Source organism: Ambystoma mexicanum, chromosome 12, assembly GCF_040938575.1.
Source record: "Ambystoma mexicanum isolate Mex_15411 chromosome 12, UKY_AmexF1_1, whole genome shotgun sequence".
Lineage (NCBI taxonomy): Eukaryota > Metazoa > Chordata > Amphibia > Caudata > Ambystomatidae > Ambystoma > Ambystoma mexicanum.
The window spans coordinates 51,500,405-51,526,201 of NC_090936.1; the positions used below are offsets into that span (position 1 = coordinate 51,500,405).

At 50.3% G+C, this 25,797-nt stretch overlaps 1 protein-coding gene across 1 annotated transcript in view; it reads left to right on the top strand.

Moving 5' to 3' along the window:
* Window positions 1-11,835: 11,835 nt before the first annotated feature.
* CFTR (CF transmembrane conductance regulator) overlaps window positions 11,836-25,797 on the top strand; it is a 1,072,657-nt gene continuing 1,058,695 nt past the window's right edge. Inside the window, exon 1 of the mRNA XM_069627944.1 lies at window positions 11,836-11,911. Coding sequence (XP_069484045.1) covers window positions 11,859-11,911 — 53 coding nt within the window. The 5' untranslated portion in view covers window positions 11,836-11,858. The remainder of the gene's footprint in view (window positions 11,912-25,797) is intronic.

The window sequence follows — 25,797 nt, forward strand, 5'->3', positions numbered from 1 at the left end:
ACCTCCCCCTCACATAGCCCGGGGGTTGGATTACAGTTTAGAACGATCCCTGCTTTGCAGGGATCGCTTAAAACAGAGTTCCAAAAAGGACAAGCTATCTTGTCCGTGGCACCCTGGAGGGAATTCCAAGGACGTGATACACTTAAGGGGTTAAAGTAACAAGAGAAACGCTAAATGGAACCTGTGAAGGGTTTAACATAGTCTTAAACCATACCACGAACGGGTCGCTAGGCCCATACCTGAAAAGAGAAAATACGATAAATACAAGTACGAATGTTGAAGCAAACTTTGTGATACCGGTGGTGATAAGCCAACAGTGGGCAAATATCTCTTTGTGGGCAAAAGGAAAGATAACAGCATATAAATCCTGGCAGGAGAGTATACCAGGCAGAGTAAAGCATTTGGGAGAGACTGCAGGTAATGTTTTTGAAAGATTGCATAGAAGTCCTGGCAGGAGAGTATAGCAGACGAGGTCAATTGTTGAAACCCTGGAAGGAAGTATCCCACAGAAAGTTAAATGTTTGAAAGACTGCGTCCAAGACCTGGCAGGAGCATGTACACTAGGCAAAGGCAAAATGTATGCAATAATCTACAGTGGAAATGAATCTCAAGGAAATCCATTGTCAGGAGTGGCACTCTCTTAAGAGTGGCACAGGACACCCAGAAAGGGTTTGGGTGGTTGTGCCAAATAAAGTGGACAGATAAGAACACACACAGCGGAAAGGAAAGAGAACGAAGAGTAAGCAAGAGTAGCAAGGGAAAAGATACAGAATGAATACCCTCTTGGGGTGTATGCAGATATAGGAAAAGAGTATTCCACAAACCTTTGAAATACTCTAGCCTTCTGCACAGTTTGCTATAACAGAGGCCCACGCTGATTGCTCATGACTTGGAACAGCAGCTCTGGGTGTCTGTAATGTAGAAACAGGACAAGGGAAGGGGCAGAGGTTGACTGATGGGAACCAACAGACAAGCTCTGTACAAAAGGGTCTACAAACAGTACAAGAGAAGATACTACAGACAAATACAGTAAATGAGGTGATAGCAAACTAGCAGAAGGAAATGAAAGGAAAGTCGTGTAACAGGATAGGATAGCAGAGGACAGTAAGGAACAAGGTTGAGAGCTCAGGGGAGCAGGAAAGCAATGAGTAAGCCCACAGGGGTAGGACTGTAAGGTAGAACGCCCAGAGGAAAAGGGCTTAGGGCAGCAGAGTAAAGCAGACTGCACGGCAAGGATCCCGTAAGGGCCGGGCAGTAAGGAGTGAACCCTGAGGGACAGGGCCGATGAACATAGAAGGTAGCAGAGGACTGTAGAGAGCTGCTAGGCCGAGAACCCAGCGGAAAAGGTAGGTAGTAGGCAGCGAAGCGGGATAAGCTGCAAAGTAGGAAGGCCCAGAGGACAAGGGCTGTAGGTAGCCAGAAAGAGGTAGGCTGCAGAGCAGGGAGCCCCAGAGGACAAGGGCTGAAGGCAGCCGGAGTGAGGCAGGCTGCAGGGCAGGGAGCCCAGAGGACAAGGGCTGAGGCAGGAAAGCAGCAGAGCGTGATCAGCTGCAATGTAGAGGGTACGCAGGGCAAGGGCGGAGGCTGGAAGGCAGCAGAGCGTGATCGGCTGCAATGTGGAGAGCCAGGCAGGGCAAGGGTGAAGGCTGGAAGGCAGCAGAGCGTGATCTGCTGTAATGTGGAGAGCCCGGCAGGGCAAGGGCGAAGGCTGGAAGGCAGCAGAGTATGATCCGCTGCAGTGTGGAGAGCCCGGCAGGGCAAGGGCGAAGGCTGGAAGGCAGCAGAGCGTGATCCGCTGCAATGTGGAGAGCCCGGCAGGGCAAGGGCGGAGACTGGAAGGCAGCAGAGCGTGATCAGCTGCAGTGTGGAGAGCCCAGAGGCAGGGCAAGGGCGGAGACTGGAAGGCAGCAGAGCGTGATCCGCTGCAATGTGGAGAGCCCGGCAGGGCAAGGGCGGAGACTGGAAGGCAGCAGAGCGTGATCAGCTGCAGTGTGGAGAGCCCAGAGGCAGGGCAAGGGCGGAGACTGGAAGGCAGCAGAGCGTGATCAGCTGCAGTGTGGAGAGCCCAGAGGAGCAGGGCTGTGAGGCAGGGAGCCTGGAAGGCTATGGCTGGAGGCAGCAGGGTGGAGCAAGCAACAAGGCAGGGTCCAAGCAGGAGTGAAGGTAAGCAGCATACAAGATCCGTAGGAAGATGCAAAAGGTGGAGGAAGGACTCTCAGATGCAAGAGGCTGAGCCACTGCAGGCAGCAGCCTTTATACTGCCTAGCCCAGCACAGAGGCAGGCTAATTGGTTGCACCTGGCTAAGCACACCTGCAGGCAATCGGCCACCTCCCTTTCTGTTCCTGGGCTGGTGGAAGCAGGGCAAGTCTCTAGGGCTTCTGGGGGGTGTAGTTCCATTGATAACCAATAGGAACAGCCAGGAATCAATGCTTGTAGCCAGGTGCATTATGGTATGCGTAGTTTGTTGGAAATAATAATTAAGCAGCAAAGTCTCGCAAATGGGAAATAAAGTTTCCAAAGTAAATATAGAAAGATCCAAGAGTCTGTTGTAAATAAATGATAAACATATAGTTCAAATTGAGCGTAAATGGATGCGCCCATGGCGCAGGCATGACAGTATGCCCCTCTCCAGGCCCCTCTCCAGGTTCCCTGAAGACCGACCTATAGGAAGAATGTCTGTCACACCGTACAAGAGTCTTACTCCAAAAAGGCAAATCATGAAGCACCAGAAACGGGTTGCAAGGTGAGAGTCTTGAATGGCTGTAGAGAGTATCAAGGCGGTAGCAACTGGGTGTGTGGGTGTCATGAGAGAGCCAGCGGGCTGGAACGCACCTGAGACTGGTAGAGTAGAGTCTGGCAGTCTTAGTGCTATAGATACACCAGCAGAAACAACTGGAGCAGTAGTCTTAACAGGAAAACCCTTCGCTGACCCTGCAACAGTTAGCATGGCGGATGTAGGATCAGGAAGAGAAGGTGTTGAGGGATCAGGTTGTGTAGCAGAGGATTCTGCTGCAGCGAGCACAGCTGCGAAGGAAGTAGAAATCTGGGCATCGGGAGCATCAGAATTAGCAGTAGCTTCAGGAATCACAGTAGCTATAGCAACCTCAAGATTTGCAGCAGAGACTTGAGGAGTCTCAAATGTGGCAGGGAGTTTAGGAACCACCGCAGCAGGAAGATCATGGATTGCAGTTGGAAGTTCGGGTGCCGTAGCAGCTACAGATAGTTCAGGTGTTGCAACTACTGGTAGATCGTGTACCACAACCACTGGCGATTCAGGGGGCATCGAAGAAACTGAAGATGTTGATTGCTCAAGAGTGTTTTCTGATAGCACAGCCACACTTTGGCAAGCCCCGCTTGCCAACTCAGCATGCTCGGTGTGAACTGCGCCAGTCTCTTCAGCTGCCATTGTCATTTCAGAAGAGGTTGTAAGTGTGAGTACTGGACAATAGGCAAGGGTGAGGGCGGAACCATCCTTTGACTCAGAGGGATTTCCATTCAGAAGACCACCCTTGTTTTGTGGTGTAATGGCTATGTGCGTGATTTGACCCACCGGAGGAGTTAATTCTTTTCTGTCAGTACAACAACCTGAGTTTCTGTGGCTGGAAGGTGAAAGAGCTGTGTCAGTCTTTAGAAGGGATACATATGCTATATTTAGGTCTTCCATCTGCTTGGTATAAGTCTGTATACTTTTCTGTATGGCAATTCCAGGCCTTATCATGTCGATCTCTAAAGATAAGATGTCAGGTGTTGGACATAGTGTCAGATGGTCTGGTGACTTGTGTCCCTTCATAAGATTCTTATAATGCAAATAAACAAAGTCATCATAGAGGTCTTCGGTCTTTCTTTTAAGGCGTAGGAGTTGTTTGTGTAGCAGGTAAGTATCATTAGTTTGATCTAAAGCTTCAGAAGCTGGTGTGGCAGAAAATTCGGTTGTAGCAATGGGAAGACTGACCTTAGGGTTATTGTGGTTAGTAGATACTGTGGAAGCATTAAGACAACCGATGGTTAGTATAGGTCTTTTGTACCCAGGACCAGATGCACAAACCTCAGGATAATGACTGCCTTGTCCTGTCAAATAAGGGTTTCCAGCATTCTGGGGAGCTTGCCAAGCTGATCTTGCGCATATCACTCTGGCAACAGCGTATTCTGGTTTAGAGTCTCCCCCAATGAGTGCTATATCCTTGGCTGTTGCGGTGTTAGAAGGCTTGTCAGATGACGCAGGAGTGTTTTTCACTGTTTGGTTTAACAAGATCTGTAAGAATTCATTATCTTGCTGTAGCTCTGCAACAGATAAGGACTGCGGGTCGCAAATGTCATAATAATTGTACATGGAAGAAGGGTCAGCTAGCCAGTGAGTATAGTACCGTGTTTGTAAATCTTTGATTACTGAGGCGAGACTGTCCTTTAGACTAAGGTTCTTGTTTGCTGTCTTTAGGGAAACCATAGGTTTATGCAAAGGTTTCTTAACCCGAAAGGAAAGCATCTTTGTTCTGTGTGTGCCTTTCCGGTCTATGGAAAAAGAAATGTTTGGCTCTTGCATTCTGTCAGGAGTGGCACTCTATTAAGAGTGGCACAGGACACCCAGAAAGGGTTTGGGTGGTTGTGCCAAATAAAGTGGACAGATAAGAACACACACAGCGGAAAGGAAAGAGAACGAAGAGTAAGCAAGAGTAGCAAGGGAAAAGATACAGAATGAATACCCTCTTGGGGTGTATGCAGATATAGGAAAAGAGTATTCCACAAACCTTGGAAATACTCTAGCCTTCTGCACAGTTTGCTATAACAGAGGCCCACGCTGATTGCTCATGACTTGGAACAGCAGCTCTGGGTGTCTGTAATGTAGAAACAGGACAAGGGAAGGGGCAGAGGTTGACTGATGGGAACCAACAGACAAGCTCTGTACAAAAGGGTCTACAAACAGTACAAGAGAAGATACTACAGACAAATCCAGTAAATGAGGTGATAGCAAACTAGCAGAAGGAAATGAAAGGAAAGTCGTGTAACAGGATAGGATAGCAGAGGACAGTAAGGAACAAGGTTGAGAGCTCAGAGGAGCAGGAAAGCAATGAGTAAGCCCACAGGGGTAGGACTGTAAGGTAGAACGCCCAGAGGAAAAGGGCTTAGGGCAGCAGAGTAAAGCAGACTGCACAGCAAGGATCCCGTAAGGGCCGGGCAGTAAGGAGTGAACCCTGAGGGACAGGGCCGATGAACATAGAAGGTAGCAGAGGACTGTAGAGAGCTGCTAGGCCGAGAACCCAGCGGAAAAGGTAGGTAGTAGGCAGCGAAGCGGGATAAGCTGCAAAGTAGGAAGGCCCAGAGGACAAGGGCTGTAGGTAGCCAGAGAGAGGTAGGCTGCAGAGCAGGGAGCCCCAGAGGACAAGGGCTGAAGGCAGCCGGAGTGAGGCAGGCTGCAGGGCCGGGAGCCCAGAGGACAAGGGCTGAGGCAGGAAAGCAGCAGAGCGTGATCAGCTGCAATGTAGAGGGTACGCAGGGCAAGGGCGGAGGCTGGAAGGCAGCGGAGCGTGATCGGCTTCAATGTGGAGAGCCCGGCAGGGCAAGGGTGAAGGCTGGAAGGCAGCAGAGCGTGATCTGCTGTAATGTGGAGAGCCCGGCAGGGCAAGGGCGAAGGCTGGAAGGCAGCAGAGTATGATCCGCTGCAGTGTGGAGAGCCCGGCAGGGCTAGGGCGAAGGCTGGAAAGCAGCAGAGCGTGATCCGCTGCAATGTGGAGAGCCCGGCAGGGCAAGGGCGGAGACTGGAAGGCAGCAGAGCGTGATCAGCTGCAGTGTGGAGAGCCCAGAGGCAGGGCAAGGGCGGAGACTGGAAGGCAGCAGAGCGTTATCAGCTGCAGTGTGGAGAGCCCAGAGGAGGAGGGCTGTGAGGCAGGGAGCCTGGAAGGCTATGGCTGGAGGCAGCAGGGTGGAGCAAGCAACAAGGCAGGGTCCAAGCAGGAGTGAAGGTAAGCAGCATACAAGATCCGTAGGAAGATGCAAAAGGTGGAGGAAGGACTCTCAGATGCAAGAGGCTGAGCCACTGCAGGCAGCAGCCTTTATACTGCCTAGCCCAGCACAGAGGCAGGCTAATTGGTTGCACCTGGCTAAGCACACCTGCAGGCAATCGGCCACCTCCCTTTCTGTTCCTGGGCTGGTGGAAGCAGGGCAAGTCTCTAGGGCTTCTGGGGGGTGTAGTTCCATTGATAACCAATAGGAACAGCCAGGAATCAATGCTTGTAGCCAGGTGCATTATGGTATGCGTAGTTTGTTGGAAATAATAATTAAGCAGCAAAGTCTCGCAAATGGGAAATAAAGTTTCCAAAGTAAATATAGATAGATCCAAGAGTCTGTTGTAAATAAATGATAAACATATAGTCCAAATTGAGCGTAAATGGATGCGCCCATGGCGCAGGCATGACACCCATGCCCTTGAGATTATGAGTTGTTTTCAAGGTGGAGAGAAAACCTGGCAGGGGAGTATACCAGGTGACTTGCAAGTCTGGGACCCACACCCAAATTGCAAATATTGGAAAGAGAACCTCAAGGAGGATTCATGCCTTTGGGATTTTGAGTTGTCTCGAATATAAAGAGGAATATGGGGAAGAGCGCCATTCCCTTGATCTGTGAGCACACCAAGAGGAGGGAGTTACCCTTTTGGCGTTACAAGGAACTTGGTTCATTTTTATTTTGGAACTCTTCAGTTTGGAGGAAGAAGGAAATCTGGGAGGAGGGCGGGGGGCATTCCCTGGAATTGCGGACATACCAAAAAGAGGGAGTTGCCCTGTCAAATTGCAAACAACTTGCTTATTCATTGTTTCGACTTTTGCATATTGGTGAAAAGGAAGCTGGGGAAGGGAGCCATTCCCTGGAGCTATAGACCTTTTCCATTTGGACGTTTTTTTTTGTTGTTTTTTTAATTAAAATAGTATGTTACAGTTACAAAAAAAAGCAACTTTTCACACTTTCGAAATAAAATTCAATTTCAGTTAAAACATTTACAAAATAAATCTGTACTTCCTGTAATACATATTTATAAGAACAACTAAAACAAATATCACAATACCATATTGCATAAGCACATTGATACGTACATTCACAATGATCTACTTCATATATTATAATATCATACTTGACTTGTGCTGATTCTAGATCTTCAATTTCTATCATTAACATAGTCCTTCATTTTTCGAAGAAGTTCATCTTCGATTTTAACTAGTAAGCTAACCAATGCACACATAAAAGCAATGTGAGGGTTACTCATACATTTTTGCCATAGCATTTCACGGTAGGAAACAGAATTCCCAACATTTATATCACCCAAATACAGGATTCTGTCAGCTTCAAAATAACTACAATAGATAACCAAATGTTTTAAGGTTTCCTTTTGTGGATCTATCTCACAAAAACGACAAATATCTGTTTCAAAACGCAACCATTGACCTATGCGTCCTTTAGAATGTAATTGGTTTAAACGAAAACGCATGTACATTTCCCATGCTTTAAGGTCTGGAAAACACTCTATATACATTAACCTAGGAAATTTTTTATGTGAATAAAGCGCTAATTCTTTATACAATCGATATGTGCCAACTTTCTCCTGAGTTTCAACCCAGTCCATTTGGTACAGCATTTTTTTACAATATCCGGGTCTCACAGCTAGACCTTCTTTTATGATGTTAATCCGCTGGAGGGCTAGTTCCATTTTTTGTTTAAACATTACAATAGAAACTGGATTCTCTAACAAAAACATTTTCGCAAACTCAACATACATTGAATTTCTAGGGGGATTTTGAATCTTAGCGTAAGAAGTTATTTGACGCCACAAATATCAAGAAGATAAGCTTGATAAACCCAATTCAACACGGATACATGCATTTGGTATTGAACCAGCCAAACCCAGTACCTGCTTCCACTACAGCCCTGGATAGAGTTCAGAAAATCATCAATATCGTGCAAACATAAATCCAGATTGTACAGGATTATGGGTTCGATCTTCAGCTGCTAAACTGAAGAGCGGGGCTTAAGGAAAATGTACAATATTTCCTGTGTATTATTTTTAGAAGAGAAACCAAGGGCCTGACTTTCTTTGTTATGATTTGAATCCAGTTTTTTTTGGAAAAATCATTAGAGATGTCAAAACCTAGGTATTTAATCGTGTGGAAACTCTCTCCAATTTAAGACTATTAAATGTCCAGGAATATCGCTGAGTCTTATTTGAACCTGACAGAAAAAGTATCTTAGATGTATCTACATTTGCGCATAGATTATATTCACGAGCAAAAACAGAAAAGGCTTCAAGTTTGTTTTGGAGTCCATACGGTGTCCTATCGAAAATTATGATGTCATCAGCGTATGCTAGCCAGTGGATCCTGAGATGCCCAAGTTTCACTGGATAGCATAACACTGTCTTCCAAATCTCCGAAACATCAACCAAATAAAGGTTGAAGAGAGTAGCAGCAAGGCTATTTGGACGTTTTTAGTTTGACTCATATGTTTATGTTGGATTAGAAAATTTGAACACTTTTGAGAATCAGAGAGAAATGGGTCTCTTTACAAGTATGGCGGTGTGGGAAAAAAGTGGCGGTAACGGAATTACGGCCACTTTTCCTGCTACGCCATACTACAAGTTTTGCCCTGGAATGGGGGATTTACCTCTAGCATCATGCTGGAAGTAAATCCTTCCACTTTCTGCCGAAAAATGTCAAAATCGGTGGAATTACTACAGTTGTAATTCTGCCGGAAGTAATTCCGCCAAAATCCCCTTAATTCAAGCTTCACTGATGAAAGCAGAGAGTGGGGTAGCAGTGCTTAATTAAAGCTTCACAGATGAAGCAGGAGTGCGGGGTAGCAGAGCTGCACAACTTAATTAAAGCTTCACAGATGATGGAGGAGATTGGGGTAGCAGAGCTGCACAACTTAATTAAAGCTTCACTGATGATGGAGGAGAGTGGGATAGCAGAGCTGCAAAACTTAATTAAAGCTTCACCGATGAAGGAGGAGGGTGGGGTAGCAGAGATGCACTACTTAATTAAAGCTTCACAGATGATGCAGGAGTGTGAGGCAGCAGAGCTGCACAGCTTAATTAAAGCTTCACCGATGGCAGAGGAGAGTGGGGTAGCAGAGATGCATAACTTAATTAAAGCTTCACTGATGAGGGAGGAGGGTGGGGTAGCAGAGATGCACAACTTAATTTAATCTTCACAGATGTTGCAGGAGTGTGGGGTAGCAGAGCTGCACAACTTAATTAAAGCTTGACCGATGACAGAGGAGATCGGGGTAGCAGAGCTGCATAGCTTAATTAAAGCTTCACAGATGACAGAGGGGATTGGGGTAGCAGAACTGCACAACTTAATTAAAGCTTCGCCAATGACGGAGGAGAGTGGGGTAGCAGAGAAGCACAACTTAATTAAAGCTTCACGGATGAAGGAGCAGATTGGGGTAGCAGAGCTGCACAGTTTAATTAAAGCTTCACTGATGACGGAGGAGAGTGGGGTAGCAGAGCTTAATTAAAGCTTCACAGATGACGCAGGAGTGTGGGGTAGCAGAGCTGCACAACTTAATTAAAGCTTCACAGAGGACGCAGGAGTGTGGGGGAGCAGAGCTGCACAACTTAATTAAAGCTTCACCAACGAAGGAGGAGGGTGGGATAGCAGAGATGCACAACTTAATTAAAGCTTCACAGATGATGGAGGGGGGTGGGGTAGCAGAGATTCACAGCTTAATTAAAGCTTCACCGATGGCAGAGGAGAGTGGGGTAGCAGAGATGCATAACTTAATTAAAGCTTCACTGATGATGGAGGAGGGTGGGGTAGCAGAGATGCACAACTTAATTTAATCTTCACAGATGTTGCAGAAGTGTGGGGTAGCAGAGCTGCACAACTTAATTAAAGCTTGACCGATGACAGAGGAGATCGGGGTAGCAGAGCTGCATAGCTTAATTAAAGCTTCACAGATGACAGAGGGGATTGGGGTAGCAGAACTGCACAACTTAATTAAAGCTTTGCCAATGACGGAGGAGAGTGGGGTAGCAGAGAAGCACAACTTAATTAAAGCTTCACAGATGACGGAGCAGATTGGGGTAGCAGAGCTGCACAGTTTAATTAAAGCTTCACTGATGACGGAGGAGAGTGGGGTAGCAGAGCTTAATTAAAGCTTCACAGATGACGCAGGAGTGTGGGGTAGCAGAGCTGCACAACTTAATTAAAGCTTCACAGAGGACGCAGGAGTGTGGGGTAGCAGAGCTGCACAACTTAATTAAAGCTTCACCGATGATGGAGGAGAGTGGGGTAGCAGAGATGCACAACTTAATTAAAGCTTCACTGATGATGGAGGAGGGTGGGGTAGCAGAGATGCACAACTTCATTAAAGCTTTACAGATGACACAGGGGTGTGGGGTAGCATAGCTTAATTAAAGCTTTAACGATGACGGAGGAGAGTGAGGTAGCGGAGATGCACAACTTAATTAAATCTTCACAGATGACACAGGAGTGTGGGGTAGCAGAACTGCAAAACTTAATTAAAGCTTCACCGATGATAGAGAAGATTGAGGTAGCAGAGCTGCACAACTTAATTAAAGCTCCACTGATGACAGAGGAGAGTGGGGTAGCAGAGATGCACAACTTAATGAAAGCTTCACTGATGACGGAGGACTGTGGGGTAGCAGAGATGCACAACTTAATTAAAGCTTCACAGATGACAGAGGTGTGGAGTAGCAGACCTGCATAACTTTATTAAAGCTTCACAGTTGACAGAGGAGTGTGGGGTTGCAGAGCTGCACAACTTAATTAAAACTTCACTGATGACGGAGGAGAGTGGGGTAGCAGAGATGCACAACTTAATTAAAGCTTCACATATGACAGAGGGGTATGGGGTAGCAGAGCTGCACAACTTAATTAAAGCTTCACAGATGACAGAAGCGAGTGGGGTAGCAGAGCCGCACAACTTTATTAAAGCTTCACCGATGACAGAGGAGAGTGGGGTAGCAGAGCCGCACAACTTAATTAAAGTTTCAGCGATGACGCACGAGAGTGGGGTAGCAGAGCTGCACAAGATAATTAAAGCTTCACTGATGACGGAGGAGAGTGGGGTAGCAGAGCCGCACAACTTCATTAAAGCTTTACTGATGACAGAGGAAAGTGGGGTGGCAGAGCTGCACAACTTAATTAAAGCTTCACCGATGACGAGGAGAGTAGGGTAGCAGAGCTGCACAAGATAACTAAAGTTGCACCAATGGCAGAGGAGAGTGGGGTAGCAGAGCTGCACAAGATAATTAAAGTTGCACCAATGGCAGAGGCGAGTGGGGTAGCAAAGCTATACAAGTTAATGAACGTGTGGGGTAGCAGATCTGCACAAAATAATTAGTAAACGTTGGCATTTCGGACATATGAGATTGGAGACGCAGCACTGCACAAGTTAGCTGTAGAGAGAATAGTGTGGCAGCTTCAGAAGTTAATGAAAGTTTCACTGGGGGACAGAGGCGAGTGGGGTAGCAAAGGCATACAAGTTAATGAAGTTGCACTGATGACAGAGGAGAGTAAGAGCCCACGTTAATGAGATTGCGCTGAGCGCCTGAAAGGCACGCTGGATACCAGAGCAATGAGGGCACCCCTGGGTTAGTGGGAGTAGGGGCAGATTCTCCCCGGAAAGACAGAGGGGGAGGGAAAAACGTGCCGCTATTGACAGCAGGAGGAGGAGAGAAGGACTGAGGTTGCGAAGGTGGGTGGAGGACGGTGCCGGGCTCCTGCGCTGGCACCGGGGAGGGGAGGGACATCAGCAGCCAGGAGGCAATAAGGTGGGGGAGCGGGAACAGAGCGGACTAGTCTGATCCTGGCTTCCACCACCGCAGCCCGCCAGCCCCGGTCGCACCATGCAGAGGTCGCCCATTGAGAAAGCCACCCTGTTCTCCAAGGTCTTCTTCAGGTGAGAGTGCAGGGCGCGGGGGCAGCAGCAGGTGCAGCTGAGCAGGGGCCGCGCTGGGACCCCGCTGCCTGCGCCGCGCAAGTCGCGCGCCGGGCGTATCTGCCATTCCTGCACAGGGCGCGAGAGCTGGCACTAGGCGCCCGGGCACTAGGCTGCCGTGTGCGTTTACACAGACGGCTGAACAGCAACGACCATTTGCAATGCATGTCCCGAGGTGTGAGGTCTGCGCAGCCTGCCTGGCCGAGTGTTTGCTCTTCTCGCTCTCCAGACTGGCCTTTTATCCCATTCAGAATAAAGAGCCTGGGTGGGAGTCGGGGATGGAGGGTACTGTGTGCCATGGGGTGCGCCTTACTTTGGCAAGCTGGCAGTTTTGAGTGGATTGCGTGGGATGTCCAGCATTTTGCCTACAGCTTGCTTCAGCACACTCTGTACTATGTTATGCCCCCCCCCCACACAGCTTAGATGACATTGTCTCCCCGCACCTCCTCTCTGGCAGTGGTGCCAGGCGTGTCATAGGATGTTCTTTCACCCGGTGCCATACAGCAAGAGTGCGATCACGTGAGCACGGCAGGTTGCATGGAAGGAAGTAACGCTTTCGATCAATGCCAGTTATAACAGGGCGACCAGACGTCCCGGTTTTGACGGGACTGTCCCGGAATTGGGCTCTCTGTCCCCCTTGCGCAAGATTATTTTTCCATTGGAAAATCCACTGCTCCTGGTTTTTGGTAGGCAGGTATGCACAATCTCACACCGAAGACATGCTGCGTTTTACGAATTGACATAGTGGTCGTTTGTGATAAATTAATTATAATATGTGTTTATTCCACCAGTTCTGTAACACTTAACCCCCCTTCTGTTCCAACCGGAATTGAAGTGCAGTGCCTTGATAGCCACATGCTAGTTGTCCTGTGCCAGTGTTTTACTTTTGGAATCTGGTCACCCTAAGTCATAAGCAGCGGTGGCGTTGCAGAAACACAGAGCTCCCGCAGTCATGGACAATCCACCAGGTGCCCCTTACACCTCTACTCAAACATCACATCGAGGCGCTATGTTAGCCCACGGGAAAGTGTATAATTTAGCAGCGGCCAGTGACTCAGCTGTAGGTGCTTCCTTTCCAGACCCTGTGAGAGTTCTCTGCCGCTTAACTCTGCTCCACCTTTTCTGCATCTCATGTTCAGCTCCTCTTCAGCCCCTCGCCAGCCCCCCCACCCCCAGGGATTCCATTTTGTATAGACAGTCATGTCTGGGGAAATGGAACCTACAATCAGCAACGCATCCAACAGAACTGGGGGTGCACCCTGGGCCCAGGCTATTACGTTGTTTGTTTATTATGTTTATTAACTTCTAATGAGCACCAGACCCCTGGGTAACAGGGCACAGCAATAAGATAATGCAAAGCTTAGAGTGTTACAGATTATACAAGTTACAATAATGTACGAGGAATCACAAAATAGCAGAGTAAATTACACATAGTGGTGCAGATAGCATGACATAGTTCAGCTAGGAGTATAGGAATGTTGGCATAGTATCATAGCCTAGAGATGGGTTGGGGCAAAGGGCAGATGCGGCTTAGGAGATAGGGTGACTAATGGTCATTGGAGAAGATGTGTTGGATGGCGCTCCTTCCAGGTGCTCGCTGATTGCAAATGCCCACTATGTGGTAGTGCTCATTGGTTGGAGGTGCCCACTATGTGGTAGTGCTCATTGGTTGGAGGTGCCCACTGAGTGGAAGTGCTCATTGGTTGGAGATACCCAGTGAGTGGAAGTGCTCATTGGTTGGAGGTGCCCACTGAGTGGAAGTGCTCATTGGTTGGAGATACCCAGTGAGTGGAAGTGCTCATTGGTTGGAGGTGCCCACTGAGTGGAAATGCTCATTGGTTGGAGATGCCCACTGAGTGAAAGTGCTCATTGGTTGGAGATACCCAGTGAGTGGAAGTGCTCATTGGTTGGAGATGCCCAGTGAGTGGAAGTGCTCATTGGTTGGAGATGCCCAGTGAGTGGAAGTGCTCATTGGTTGGAGACGCCCAGTGAGTGGAAGTGCTCATTGGTTGGAGGTGCCCAGTGAGTGGAAGTGCTCATTGGTTGGAGACGCCCAGTGAGTGGAAGTGCTCATTGGTTGGAGGTGCCCAGTGAGTGGAAGTGCTCATTGGTTGGAGGTCCCCACTGAGTGGAAGTGCTCATTGGTTGGAGGTGCCCAGTGAGTGGAAGTGCTCATTGGTTGGAGGTCCCCACTGAGTGGAAGTGCTCATTGGTTGGAGGTGCCCAGTGAGTGGAAGTGCTCATTGGTTGGAGATGGTCTATGAAGGCTTCATCCAAACAGGTGGACCCCTGCCCCTCCAAACCCATTAAGGACAATATTGACTCCCTCACCCCAGCCTTGGCGGATCTCTGCAATCTATCCTTTTCCACTGGAATTTTCCCAACTGCTCTTAAAGACTACCTTGTGCACCCTTTGCTCAAGAAACCCTCTGGCGACCCCGCCCTTCTGGCAAAGTGCCGCCCTATTTCAATCACTCCTTTCCTGGGCCAACTCCTGGAGAAGTTGGCTATCTCTCAGCTGACCCTCCACACTGAATCTATTGGTTGCTTCTACGACCATCAGTCTGGCTTTAGAGCATCCAGAGGCACGGAAACTGCTCTTCTGAACACGCATGTAGACCTACTCTCAAACCTTGACACTAACACTCCCTATGTTCTCATTCTCCTTGACCTCTCCTCTGCCTTTGACACAGTTAACCACAAAAACCTGATAGTACATCTCTGTGACACCCTGGGAATTACAGGTCTGGCTCTGGCACGGTTAACCTCTTTTCTCTCCGACCGCCCATCCCAGGTGGAACTCAGAGCCTTTCTCTTGACTATCGCTCTCGCAACCTGTGGCATTCCCCAGGGGTCTAACCTATCCCCCTGGTTCTTCAGCGTCTATATGGCTGCCTTGGTACGTGTGATTGCCACTTTCACATCTAACTTCCAATGCTATGCGGATGACACACAACTATCTTTCAGGCTACCCTCAGCTGCCTCCTCCTCCTCCTCCTCCTCCTCGCTCATATCTGACTGTCAACTATGCAGTCATGGTGTGCTGCAAACGACCTCTGTCTCAACACCAGTAGGACTGAGATCGTTTGCATTGGGACCCCTGCTCCCGTTTTCCCACTCTCACTCTGGCCGGCTTCCCTTGGCCCTTTGTACGCACCCACCTGCAAGGCTAAAAACCTTGTGGTCATCTTCAACTCCACTCTCTCCTGCTCTTCTCACATTTTGGACATCTCTAAAAAGTCTATCAGCTACACCTCCTCAGAGGTACTCTACCTTTCCTCACTTTCCCCAGAGCCCTGGTTCTCTCTAGGCTGGACTACCGCAACAGCCTCTTCCTCAACCTCCCTGCTTCTACCTTGCACCCTCTGCAATTCATCCAGAACAGAACCGGAAGATCAGGGACTGCATCTCTCAGGCGCTGAAATCCCTTCACTGGCTCCCCGTGGCTGCAAGGATAAAGTTCAAGACCCTCTGCATTGTTCACAAGGTTATCTGGGGCCTGAAACCTACCTACCTGCAATGCTGCCTCCCTAAATATTGTTAGAATCACCTGAAGTATACCAGAGGTGATCTGCTTGGGAGTTTAATTTGTCATGTAGCCGACGAGTTCTTTTTGTCAATGTAACTCTCAGGAGTATTGAATGATTAACTGAGAGATCAATTGGCTAAAAGATGGATGGACGCCACAGGATTCAGTTGGCTGCAAAGGAAAACACACTGTTAACACCACACTAGTAATAGCTAAATATATGTATCTGAAGGCTAATGTTAATACCTTGTAAATTACAAGAATTTCTTAGCCAAAAAAACCCAGCTTTCGAATCCAGATGGGCATATCCTATTATCAGAGGATACAGGACAACAATTAATGCTAATACTTAGAGTGCTGTTTAACTTAGGACATGAAATAACATGCATATAACCTTTAACATAGACAATCTTACCATAACGGAAAATATGTTCTGTAGCGTAACAGTTTCTTGAAATCCAGGGAGTAGACTCTTGAATCCACCTACAACCCGCCGGCACGAGGACGCCTAAGGTGCTCAACTACAGTCTCTAGTCCGAGCACCAGCTCTTTAATTCTTTAAGGCAGTTCGTTTTCCGTAATCCGTAAGAAAGTACAAATTTGTAGATAAATCCAGAGAGTGGTTTTGTGAAGGCAGACAAAGTTCTTGAAGAGTAAATCCAAAAGCACAACTTGAAAGTTCCGGGTGAAATAATCAAAATCGGGAGACAAAATCAGTTGATGAACAATGCCGGGTCGAGGAAGGAGTATCAGGAAGACAATGATCAACGTGAAACAGAGCAGGTCAAGAAGCGTTCAGAGGGTCGGTAATCAAGAGTTCCTTTTCATGGACAGAAGTCAAGGCAGCAGCAAACCGTTTAAACAAGGCATAAGTCGAAATACCAAAAAAAAAATAGTAAGAACGGTCAAATGCTAGGAATACGAAATTCAGAAGCGCTGATCCCTCATATGGGAGTAGTTCATGAATGAATAAACAGTCACATGATCGACAAATGTCTCTGACGTGTGAGAACGCGTGACGATTGGAAAACGGGAGACCAACGTTGCCATGGCATCCCCCAACGCCTACGGAAGGAAATATTACGCGCTGGGGTTTTATTTATAGTTTTATGCAGAGAACGTAGTTTCTTCTTCAAACCATGATAGTAAAGTGTAATTGTAGGTTTGATGCATAAACCATGGTTTTGGCGTGATTCGGACACTGGTATTTCTTTGCAACGTCGTGGTTTCTTAACAAATACTCTCCCTCACTAGCCCTCTTCTCATCTACCTCCAACCTTCTGCGAGTGAGCCAGTTCTCCAAGCAGAGATTTGGAGGGAAACCCTTATCCTCAGAAGGTGCCTTCCTTTGCAACAGCCTCCCTGCCGCCCTCCGTCTTGAGCCTGATCTTCTTAAGTTTGGGAAACTCCTCAAGACTTTCCTCTTCGCCTCTTCCTTCTCTCTCCCTCTACCATGCTAACCGAGCTATATGCTTTTTCCCACTCTCCCTCCTCTTCCCAACAGCTTGCTGACGGGCCGCCTAGTGTACCTCAGAGTCTCACAGGTCCTGGGCACCTCCGCTTTTCCTCTCTCACACTTGCCTCAGGGCCCTACACCCACCCACCCTTACTGCACTTGAGAAATTACCCTAGGGAGTGGCTCTCTCTGCACTTACCCCAGTCTCCACCGACTGGGTGCACTTGGACTTCCCTCTCCCTATGACAGTCTGTGCACTTGCACGATCTGAATACACTGCACCTGAAGATCGTCTGTCTGTTCCCCCTTGTCTGCACCCCAATGCACTTTACAAAACTGCAGAATCGCTGTTTGTTAAATGTATTACACACACTTACTCTGCCCGTGCAGACTATTATTGTCTCAGAATTTCAAGGGCTCTGAGCGACTGTTTTTTCCCCATGTTCCCACCCTCATGGAGCGCTTTGAAATACACTTGCCTGTTTATAGGTGCTATATAAATAAACATTATCATACCATACCATGCCCACTGAACTGAAGTGATCATTGGTTGGAGAGGCCCATTGAGTGTAAGTGTTCGTTGGTTGGTGGGGCACACTCTGTGGTAGTGCTCATTGGTTGGCGGTACCCACTCTGTGAAAGTGCTCATTGTTTTGAGCTGCCCACTCAGTGGAAATGCTCATTGGTTGGCGGTGCACACTCTATGGAAGTGCTTTTTGGTTGGAGATGCCCACTGAGTGGAAGTGTTTGTTGGTTGGTGGGGCACACTCTGTGGTAGTGCTCATTGGTTGGCGGTACCCATTCTGTGAAAGTGCTCATTGTTTTGAGCTCCCCACTCAGTGGAAATGCTCATTGGTTGGCGGTGCACACTCTATGGAAGTGCTTTTTGGTTGGAGATGCCCACTGAGTGGAAGTGTTTGTTGGTTGGTGGGGCACACTCTGTGGTAGCGCTCATTGGTTGGCGGTACCCACTCTGTGAAAGTGCTCATTGTTTTGAGCTGCCCACTCAGTGGAAATGCTCATTGGTTGGCGGTGCACACTCTATGGAAGTGCTTTTTGGTTGGAGATGCCCACTGAGTGGTAATGCTCATGGGTTAGAGTGCCAACTCTGTGAAGTGCTCATTGGTTGGATATGCCCACTGAGTGGAAGTGCTCATTGGTTGGCCGTGTCCACTGAGTGGAGATGCTCATTGATTGAAGTGCCGTTTGAGTGGAAGTGCTCATGGGTTGGAGAAGCTCCCTAAGTGGAAGTGCTCATTGGTTGAGGTGTCCACTGAGTGGAAGTGTTCATTGGTTGGAGGTGCCCACTCTGTGGAGGTGCTAATTGATTGAAATGTCTGGAATGTGGGAGTGCTCATGGGTTGGAGCTGGCCCCTAAGTGGAAGTGCTTTTTGGTTGGGGATGCGACTGAGTGGAAGTGTTCATTGGTGTGAGGTGCCCCCTCTGAAGTGCTCATTGGTTGAGGTGCACACTGAGTGGAAGTGCTCTTTGGTTGGAAGTGTCCACTGAGTGGAAGTGTTCATTAGTTAGAGGTGCCCACTCTGTGGAAGTGCTCATTAGTTGGTGGTGCTCACTCTGTGGAAGTGCTCATTGGTTGAAGATGCCCAATGCGTGAAAGTGCTCATTGGTTGGAGGTGCCCACTGATTGGAAGTGCTCATTTCTTTGAGCTGCCCACTGAGTGGAAGTGCTCTTTGGTTGGAAGTGTCCACTGAGTGTAAGTGTTCATTGGTTGGAGGTGCCTACTCTGTGGAGGTGCTAATTGATTGAAATGTCTGGGGTGTGGGAGTGCTCATGGGTTGGAGCTGGCCCCTGAGTGGAAGTGCTTTTCGGTTGGGGATGCCCACTTAGTGGAAGTGTTAATTGGTGTGAGGTGCCCCCTCTGAAGTGCTCATGGAAATGCTCATTGGTTGAGGTGCACACTGAGTGGAAGTGCTCTTTGGTTGGAAGTGTCCACTGAGTGGAAGTGTTCATTAGTTTGAGGTGCCCACTCTGTGGAAGTGCTCATTAGTTGGTGGTGCTCAGTCTGTGGAAGTGCATATTGGTTGGGGATGCTCAATGAGTGAAAGTGCTCATTGGTTGGAGGTGCCCACTGATTGGAATTGCTAATTTCTTTGAGCTGCCCACTGAGTGGAAGTGCTCTTTGGTTGGAGGTACCCACTGAGTGGAAGTGCTCATTGCGTTGAGCTGCCGACTGAGTGAAAGTGCTAATTGGTTGGAGGCGCCCACTGAGTTTAGGCGCTAATTGGTTTGAGCTGCCCACTGAGTGGAAGTGTTCTTTGTTTGGAGGTGTCCACTGAGTGGAGGTGCTAATTGAGTGAAGTGTCTGTGGGGTGGGAGCGCTCATGGGTTGGAGCTGCCCCCTGAGTGGAATTGCTTTTTGGTTGGAGGCGCCCACTGAGTTTAGGCGCTCATTGGTTTGAGCTGCCCACTGAGTGGAAGTGTTCTTTGTTTGGAGGTGTCCACTGAGTGGAGGTGCTAATTGAGTGAAGTGTCTGTGGGGTGGGAGTGCTCATGGGTTGGAGCTGCCCCCTGAGTGGAAGTGCTTTTTGGTTGGTGTTGCCCACTGAGCGGAAGTGTTCATTGTTTGGAGGTGTCCACTGAGTGGAAGTGTTCATTGGTGTGAGGTGCCCACTCTTTCAAGTGTTCATTGGTTACAGCTGGCCACTGAGTGGAAGTGTTCATTGGTTGGAGGTGTCCACTGAGTGGAGGTGCTCATTGCTCATTGATTTAAGAGCCCTTTGAGAGGAGGTGCTCATGGGTTGGAGCAGCTCCTTGAGTGAAGGTGCTCATTGGTTGCGGTGCCCCTTCAGTGGAAGTGCTCATTGGTTTGAGCTGGGCACTGAGCGGAAGTGCTCATTGGTTTGAGCTGGCCAGTGAGTGGCAGTGCTCATTGGTTTGAGCATCCCACTGAGCGGAAGTGCTCATTGGTTTGAGCTGCCCACTGAGTGGAAGTGCTCATTGGTTTGAGCTGGGCACTGAGTGGAAGTGCTCATTTGTTAGAGCTGGCAACTGAGCGGAAGTGCTCATTGGTTTGAGGTGCTCACTGAGTGGAGGTGTACATTTCCTACATGAACCGAGGTGCTCACTGAGTAGCAGTGCTCACTGAGTGGAGGTTATCACTCAGTGGCAGTGCTCAATGAGTGGTGGTGCTCACTGAGTGGAGGTGATCACTGAGTGACGGTGCTCACTGAGGGGAGGTGATCACTGAGTGGCGGTGATCACTGAGTGGAGGTGCTCCCTGGGAGATAATTACTGAGCAGTGGCACACACTAAATTGTGGTACTCTCTGTTAGGAGGTATGTGCTTGCTAACCACGGTGCTCTCTCATTGTGGGTGCTCATTAAGTGCGGGTGGTCCCTGGGAGATGGTGTGCTTACTGAGTTGCAGCACGCCCTGATAGCAGTTGTACACTACCTGGACCGTGATGCACACTGAGTGGCGGTGCTCACTGAGTGAAGGTGATCCCTGAGTTGCGGTGCGCCCTGATAGCAGTTGTACACTACCTGGACCATAATGCACACTGAGTGGCGGTGCTCACTGAGTGAAGGTGATCCCTGAGTTGTGGCGCGCCCTGATAGGAGTTGTACACTGCCTAGACCTTGATGCACACTGAGTGGCGGTGCTCACTGAGTGAAGGTGATCCCTGAGTTGCGGCGCGCCCTGATAGCAGTTATACACTACCTGGACCGTGATGCACACTGAGAGGCGGTGCTCACTGAGTGAAGGTGATCCCTGAGTTGCGGCGCGCCCTGATAGGAGTTGTACACTGCATGGACCGTGATGCACACCGATTGGAGGGAAGAAGTCACACAGTCCTCCTGCGTGGGAGGTGGGGAGTAGAGCGCAGCTAGGCCGCAGTGACCCTCACACCTGGAGCACCGGGTGGGCAGCTGCTATGTTTACGGTTGTCTGCAGTGGCCAGTTTGTTTTTATTGGAGTAATTACTATAAATGACAGACCTTGGAATGTTTCTGGTGGGATAAAGAATTGGGGGTCGTCTGCTCCAGCCGGCGGAAGTTCTGAGCTTCGTGCCGTGGAGGCGGAAACTCACTCTGGTAATGACATGGATGCACCTTACAGTGGAGCTGAGGCAAAGCCTGCCAGAAGAGCGGCCTCATTTCGAGCATAGAGGACCCTGTCATGAAGTAATTCGTGTGATACCACTGCAGTGCACTGGCATGCAGCCAGAAGTGCCCGTGCAGTGGACTGACATGGAGCCATGTCTGTTCCCTGCACTGACATGGCACTCCTGTCTCCATGTCAGTTACCTGCTCTGGCAGGGCACTCCTGTCTCCATGTCTGTTACCTGCACTGGCATGCCACTCCTGGCTCCGCGTCAGTCCGCTGCACTGGCAGGGCACTCCTGGCTCTATGCTAGTCCGCTGCACTGGCAGGGCACTCCTGACTGCATGTCAGTTACCTGCACTGGAAGGGCACTCCTGTCTCCATGTCTGTTACCTGCACTGGCATGGCACTCCTGGCTGAATGTCAGTCCGCTGCACTGGCATGGCACTCCTGGCTGCATGTCAGTCCACTGCACTGGCAGGGCACTCTTGGCTGCATGTCAGTCTGCTGCACTGGCAGGGCACTCCTGGCTCCATGTCAGCCCGCTGCACTGGTAGTGCACTCCTGGCTCAATGTCAGTCCGCTGCACTGGCAGGGCACTCCTGTCTCCATGTCTGTTACCTGCACTGGCATGCCACTCCTGGCTCGGTGCGTGTCAGTCCGCTGCACTGGTAGGGCACTCATGGCTCTATGCCAGTTCGCTGCACTGGCAGGGCACTCCTGGCTCCATGTCTGTTACCTGCCCTGGCAGGGCACTCCTGACTCCACGTCAGTTCGCTGCACTGGCAGGGCACTCCTGACTGCATGTCAGTTACCTGCACTGGAAGGGCACTCCTGTCTCCATGTCTGTTACCTGCACTTGCATGGCACTCCTGGCTGAATGTCAGTCCGCTGCACTGGCATGGCACTCCTGGCTGCATGTCAGTCCACTGCACTGGCAGGGCACTCTTGGCTGCATGTCAGTCTGCTGCACTGGCAGGGCACTCCTGGCTCAATATCAGTCCCTGCACTGGCAGGGCACGCCTGGCTCCATGTCAGCCCGCTGCACTGGCAATGCCAGTGCAGCGGATTGACATGGAGCCAGGGGTGCCATGCCAGTGCAGGGAACAAACATGGAGACAGGAGTGCCCTGCAAGTGCAGGTAACTGACATGGAGACAGGTGTGCCATGTCAGTGCAGGGAACTGACATGGAGACAGGAGTGCCCTGCCAGTGCAGCAGCCTGACATGGAGCCAGGAGTGCCCTGCCAGTGCAGGTAACAAACATGGAGCCAGGAGTGCCCTGCCAGTGCAGCAGACTGACATGGAGGCAGGAGTGCCCTGCCAGTGCAGCGGACTGACATGAAGCCAGGAGTGCCATGCCAGTGCAGGGAACTGACAGGCAGCCAGGAGTGCCCTGCCAGTGCAGCAGCCTGCCATGGAGCCAGGAGTGCCATGCCAGTGCAGCGGACTGACATGCAGCCAGGAGTGCCATGCCAGTGCAGGTAACAGACATGGAGCCAGGAGTGCCCTGCCAGTGCAGCGGGCTGACATGGAGCCAGGAGTGCCATGCCAGTGCAGGGAACTGACAGCCAGCCAGGAGTGCCCTGCCAGTGCAGCGGCCTGACACAGAGCCAGGAGTGCCCTGCCAGTGCAGCGAGCTGACATGGAGCCCAGGCTACCCTGCCAGTGCAGCAGACTGACATGGAGCGAGGAGTGCCTTGCCAGTGCAGCAGGCTGACATGGAGCCAGGAGTGCCCTGCCAGTGCAGGGAACTGACATGGAGCCAGGAGTGCCATGCCAGTGTAGGGAACTGATATGCAGCCAGGAGTGCCATGCCAGTGTAGGGAACTGACATGGAGCCAGGAGTGCCCTGCCAGTGCAGCGGGCTGACATGGAGCAAGGAGTGTCCTGCCAGTGCAGCAGACTGACATGGAGCCAGGAGTGCCCTGTCACTGCAGTGGCCTGACATAGAGCCAGGAGTGCCCTGCCAGTGCAGTGGGCTGACATGGAGCAAGGAGTGCTATGCCAGTGCAGGGAACGGACATGGAGCCAGGAGTTCCCTGCCATTGAAGCGGGCTGACATTGCGCCAGGAGTGCCCTGCCAGTGCAGCGGGCTGACATCGAGCCAGGAGTGCCCTGCCAGTGCAGCAGGCTGACATGCAGCCAGGAGTGCCATGCCAGTGCAGGGAACTGACATGGAGCCAGTAGTGCCCTGCCAGTGCAGCGGCCTGACATGGAGCCAGGAGTGCCCTGCCAGTGCAGTGGGCTGACATGGAGCCCGGAGTGCCCTGCCAGTGCAGCGGGCTGAGATGAAGCCAGGAGTGCCCTGTCAGTGCAGCGGGCTGACATGGAGCCAGGAGTACCATGCCAGTGCAGCGGACTGACATGGAGCCAGGAGTGCCCTGCCAGTGCAGTGGGCTGACATGGAGCCAGGAGTGCTATGCCAGTGCAGCAGGCTGACATGGAGCCAGGAGTTCCCTGCCAGTGCAGCAGCCTGACATGGAGCCAGGAGTGCCCTGCCAGTGCAGCGGGCTGACATGGAGCCAGGAGTGCCCTGCAAGTGCAGCGGGCTGACATGGAGCCAGGAGTGCTATGCCAGTGCAGCAGGCTGTCATGGAGCCCGGAGTGCCCTGCCAGTGCAGCAGACTGACATGGAGTCAGGTGTGCCGTGCCAGTGCATCGGGCTGACATGGAGCCAGGAGTGCCCTGCCAGTCCAGCAGCCTGACATAGAGCCAGGAGTGCCCTGCCAGTGCAGCGGCTTGATACGGAGCCAGGAGTACTACATCAGTGTAATGAACTAACATGAAGCAGTGAGTGCTGTGAACGAACATGGAGCCAGGAGTGCTATGCCAACACAGCATGCATACCATGGAGATTAGGCGTGGCCAGCAAGCACAGTGCCCTGCAATGGAGCAAAGAGTGCCCTGTCATGAAGCAACGAGTGCACTGCCACTGTAGTGACCTGACACCGAGCCAGGAGTGCCCTGCCAAAACAGCACGCATACAATGGAGCTTACGTGTGGCCAGCCAGTGCATTGGAGAAAGCAGTGCCCCGCCATGAAGCAGGGAGTGCCCTGGCATGCAATCAGGAGTGCTCTACCAATGCTTCGCCCATGTCATAGAACGGCGGTGTGACCGGCCAGTGCAGTGACCTGCTAGGGAGCCGAGAATGCCCTGTTATGATACTGCAGCGCAGTGCCTTGCAGTGAACCTAAGGCATTCTCTGATAATGCAGTGTCCTCTTATTAAACTAAGGTGTCCACTAACCGTGCAGGGCCCTGGCGCTAAGGCGTTTCCTGGCAAGGCAATTTCTTGGCAAGTTTCCACGGCTTGCCCTGGCCGTGCAGTGACTGTCCGGCTGGGCAACCACTCAGGTATGGAGGCAAGAACGCCCGCCATGAAGCAAGGGGTGTCCTGCAACTGCATCATAGCACATTGTCATGAAACGAAGCGACGCAAAACCTTGCTAGGAAGCCATGGCATGTCCTTACAGCACCTTGGCATAAGAATAAGTAATGCCAGGCCACTGCAGTGTGGCGCCTTGCGTGAATCTATGGCGTCCCTCAGCACTGCAGAGCTTTGACCCGAAAAAGTGGTGTGCCCAGCCAGCACAGTGCCCCGCGTGTGCTCTGCTCTGGCGCAAACAGTGCCCTGCCATGAAGTGCGGTGTCTTGCCATAAAACCAAGGATCGCCGTAGAAGTGCAGTGCGTGGCCATGACCCCATGGTGTGCCCTGGCAGCGCAACACCGTGCCACGAAACCAAGCGTTGCCTGTGCAGCTACGTCGTGACCTGGCATGACGCCAAGGTGCACGCTGACAGTGCGCTGAGGGCCATGCCAGTGCGGGGCCCTGCGAGGATCGCAGACCAGTGCCCCTGCCCTGTCACTGTGTGGCACGCGCTTAACACCTCCCTCCGGCTGGCAGGCTGGGCGTGCAGACAGAAGCGGGGGCTCAGGGTGAGCTGCGGGGCTGGCAGAACAGCCGCCATTGTCTCAGCCGTGAGATACTTTTATCGTGTAAACAAACGCGCATGTTGCCCAAATACAGTGTGCCAGTGAGCACCCCATCACAGCACACCCGGGGGCTATGGAGGCAAGACCGATCGGCACTGTTGCCGCAACAACTTACTCGCCCAATATGCCTGTCAAACAATCACGAGTAGTGACCTTTGCAGCTAATGATGCAATGCAGAGGAGATGATAGCTAAATAACATCACAGAAAACCAACTTGTAAGGGCAGCATCTTGGAATACGAGAGGTAATGTGCATTTGTCCTCCTCTTCTTGGGTACAATTGGAACAATATGATTTATTAATGCTCCAAGAAGTATGTTTGGAATCTATGCCAGTCTGGGAAAATCATCAATTGGAATTGATACCAGCGACTAGTAAAAATCGTGGTAGACCCAAGGGGGGTCTTTTGGTGGTACTTAAGACTGGAAATGGATGGAAGTTGATGCCGTGGCACTCCCCAAACAAGCATATTCAAGTTGTAAAAATTACTTATGGCAAGAAAAACATAGCCTGTGTGAATATCTATTGGAAACATTTGGATATTAAAGAGAGTACCTTTTTTAAAAGATATGGGGGACTGTCTAGATAGACACGATAAACCACACTATTGTGGCGGGTGATTTGAATATGAACTGTTTGAAGAGTGACAGAGGCAAACTATCGGCAACTGCTAGGCAATGGAACTTGCTAATGAGTGAAAGAGGTTTAAATATGGTAAATGGTGCAATATCTGAAGCATTCCCCCTAAGCATATTTGGCGAAGAGGCAAGTCAATATCTCTAATTGATTACATCTTTGTC